This window comes from Mandrillus leucophaeus, unplaced genomic scaffold (genome assembly GCF_000951045.1).
Source record: "Mandrillus leucophaeus isolate KB7577 unplaced genomic scaffold, Mleu.le_1.0 Scaffold17, whole genome shotgun sequence".
Classification (NCBI taxonomy): domain Eukaryota; kingdom Metazoa; phylum Chordata; class Mammalia; order Primates; family Cercopithecidae; genus Mandrillus; species Mandrillus leucophaeus.
In genome coordinates, this window is record NW_012101698.1 from 4,209,917 (window position 1) to 4,213,364 (window position 3,448).

General features: G+C 42.4%; 1 protein-coding gene across 2 annotated transcripts in view; it reads left to right on the forward strand.

The window, feature by feature from the left end:
• Positions 1-3,448, forward strand: part of PHLPP2 (PH domain and leucine rich repeat protein phosphatase 2) — a 95,166-nt gene that overhangs the window by 71,302 nt on the left and 20,416 nt on the right. For both annotated transcript variants that reach the window (XM_011976738.1, XM_011976739.1), the window contains 3 exons: positions 744-906; positions 1,190-1,320; positions 2,560-2,670. In XM_011976738.1, coding sequence (XP_011832128.1) covers positions 744-906; positions 1,190-1,320; positions 2,560-2,670 — 405 coding nt within the window. The remainder of the gene's footprint in view (positions 1-743; positions 907-1,189; positions 1,321-2,559; positions 2,671-3,448) is intronic.

Below are 3,448 nucleotides of genomic sequence, written 5' to 3' on the forward strand. Positions count from 1 at the left end.
TTAAAACTGAAAAGAATCTTAGCGATGGGCTGGGCGTGGTGGCTCACACCTATAATCCCAGCACTTTGGGAGGCTGAGGTGGGCAGATCACCTGAGGTCGGGAGTTCGAGACCAGCCTGGCCAACATAGAGAAACCCCGTTTCTACTAAAAATACAAAATCAGCCAGGCGTGGTGGCGCATACCTGTAATCCCGGCTATTCGGGAGGCTGAGGCAGGAGAATTGCTTGAATCCGGGAGGCAGAGGTTGCGATGAGCCAAAATCAGACCATTGCACTCCAAACTGGGCAAGAAGAGTGAAACTCCGTTTCAAAAAAATAAAAAAAGAATCTTAGTGATGATTTAGTACAACCTCATGTTTTACAGCTGAGGGTATTGAAGACTGCTGACATTGACTTACTTAGCATTTTGCTGCTAAATACTAAGTGGTATAGCAAGCAACAAAACTAACCCCCAATTTGAGGCCACTCCTTTTCCAGCCACTTTCTGTACATTAGGTAACAGGAAGATGTTCCTGCCCACAAGATCCAACAGCCCTTGAAACGCACCGAGGGAGATCAGGCTTAGTTATAGCAGGAGTAGTTATCTTCTTGAGCCGTTGCCTTTCCTGGTATTCCTGGTATCAGTTTCATTTCTCACCAGTCATCTGGCAGTGGACCGTGTCAGCCTTCTGTACTCTGAATAGCACTTCCTTGGCAGCTGCTCAGTCTTGGTGCATTCTAGTATTCTAGTGTTTCTTTTTCAGCAAACTAAATAAATTGGAGCAATTGGAGGAACTGAACCTAAGTGGCAACAAGCTTAAAACCATTCCCACAACCATAGCAAACTGCAAAAGGCTGCACACCCTTGTTGCACACTCCAACAACATCAGCATTTTCCCAGAAATACTGCAGTTGCCTCAGATCCAGGTACTTCTGTGTGCTGGAATGATGTCCTTATTGGGGGAAATGGCAGGAGAGTGAATGAGGTTATTCTTTTATAAAGAAGAAAGGAGTGTGAATGAGATCATTCTCATAAGGAAAAATATTATTGTCTTCTCATGTATTCTGGTTTGGGACCAGAGTGTATGTAATGAATTCCTGGGAAGAAATTAAGTTCCTCTTTGGGGATATAGTAAGAGATTGGACACTTGGGAGTAAAGAACTAAGTCTCTGTGATGTATTTTCTTTTGATTTCTCTATTTTTTCTTAGTTTGTAGACCTAAGTTGCAATGACTTGACAGAAATCCTGATTCCAGAGGCTTTGCCTGCTACATTACAAGACCTTGACCTGACTGGAAATACAAATCTGGTTCTGGAACACAAGACACTGGACATATTTAGGTAGGAAAAAATTTGAAATGGAATCTCTATGTGCTCTTAGGCCCACCAGTCATGTGTAAGTCTTCCTTAGTACTATGGAGATCTCTATTAATGAAAGGAACAGAATGAATTTAGGCCATAAAGCCCCTAGGTTCTCTTCTTTGATTAACTTATGAATAGATGTTGTATCCAGTAGTCAATCTGTTTATATCAGGACTACTCCATGGCTACTACCCACCCACATACTGAATATTTTCACAACAGGCATAGATGTTTTAGGTGGCACAGATTATATAACATCTAAGAGACAATGCAAGTTCATCCATTGTACCAAGACTTCATTGTATCAAAATACTTAACATAAATAGATGGTTGGCTAAAACTTGGAAATCTTTGTTGTGCTTAATTTTTGATTGAAACTCCTACCCCTTTGATCCTCTTACCCCTTTCCTTTCTCTCCCCTCCTTCTTTGCCAGTAGTTAAGCATACTATTTTCATCAGTCTTTCTGGAAATGAATCTTAGGCTGTCCATAGATTATTTTATTAAAAGATATATTACTGTTGGCCAGGTGCAGTGGCTCACGCCTGTAATTCCAGCACTTTGGGGAGCCAAGGTGGGTGGATCAACTGAGGTCAGGAGTTCAAGACCAGCTTGGTCAACATGACAAAACTCCATCCCTATTAAAAATACAAAAATTAGCCAGGTGCGGTGGCTCACACCCGTAATGCTGCACTTTGGGAGGCCGAGGTGGGCAGATCACTTGAGGTCAGGAGTTCGAGACCAACCTGCCCAATATGTTGAAACCCCATCTCTACTAAAAATACGGAAATTAGCTGGTTGTTGTGACAGGCACCTGTAATCCCAGCTACTCGGGAGACTGAGGCAGGAGAATCGTTTGAACCCAGGAAACAAAGGTTGCAGTGAGCCGATATTGCGCCACTGCACTCCAGCCTGGGCAACAGAGGGAGACACTGTCTCGAAAAAACAAAAGAATAAAGAAATACAAAAGTTAGCCGGGCACGGTGGCATGCACCTGTAATCTCAGCTGCTCAGGAGGCTGAAGCAGGAAAATTGCTTGAACCCAGGAAGCAGAAGTTGCAGTGAGACGAGGTCACGCCACCGCACTCCAGCCTCTGTGACAAGAGGGAGACTCCGTCTCCAAAAATAAAATAAAATAAAATAAAATAATACTATTGTTGGGATAGTTTTTTGTAAAATACAGAAGAATATATGGTTTAATCTTCCTTCACCTCCCACAGCCATATCACAACCCTGAAAATTGATCAGAAACCTTTGCCAACCACAGATTCTACAGTTACATCAACTTTCTGGAGCCATGGACTGGCTGAGATGGCAGGGCAGAGAAATAAGTGAGTATATTGGCCGTGGAGACTGAGAAAGAAAAAAGGCAGCCCCTGGCGTCTGAGAACTGGCCTGATGCTCATAATAGCTAGGCCATGTTGTTCTGTTGCAGATAAACAAATCATAGAACATCAGTGTCGGATAAGATCCCTTTGAGATCATGATAAAGTTTTAAGACAAAAACAACACAAATGTGCAGTCAACAGAATACCAAACACCCTCTTTCATGGCTAAGATGGGTAGATGCTACTTCCTTTACCAGTTACAGCTTTATCCTCCTGCTAATTTTCCTTCCCTATAGATAAGATTTATACCCAGCCATAGAATGGCCCCACTTTCTGATGACACCCAGTCTAGTATGATCTTCTTCCTTAGACCTTCCCCAAAGTGACCGAACCAAAGTCCAAACCCTGTAGTGGGTTCTTTTTAGGACCCCTTACCTGTATACCCCAAGGTTCCATGGGGTGCACTCTCATTTGCTATAAGGAGTAATAAACTCAACTTTTTCAACCTTAGGTGTGCTCTGGTGGTCTTTGGCTGATGGGCCTTGACTAAAGTAATCCTTAGTCACTACTAAGAGCAAGTGTTTTATCTTACCAGCCTTTGGCAGCATCGCAAAGCTAATATGTACTGCCCATGAATGCAGCTGTTTTCCCTTTCCTTAGGGCATTAGCTCTTTCAGATGTAGCTTAATTATGTCTAGGGACTTTTCTTATGTGTAGATTACGATTTACTTCTAGTCTTCACCACCTTTAGTTAATACTTATGTTTTTTTTTTTTTTTTTT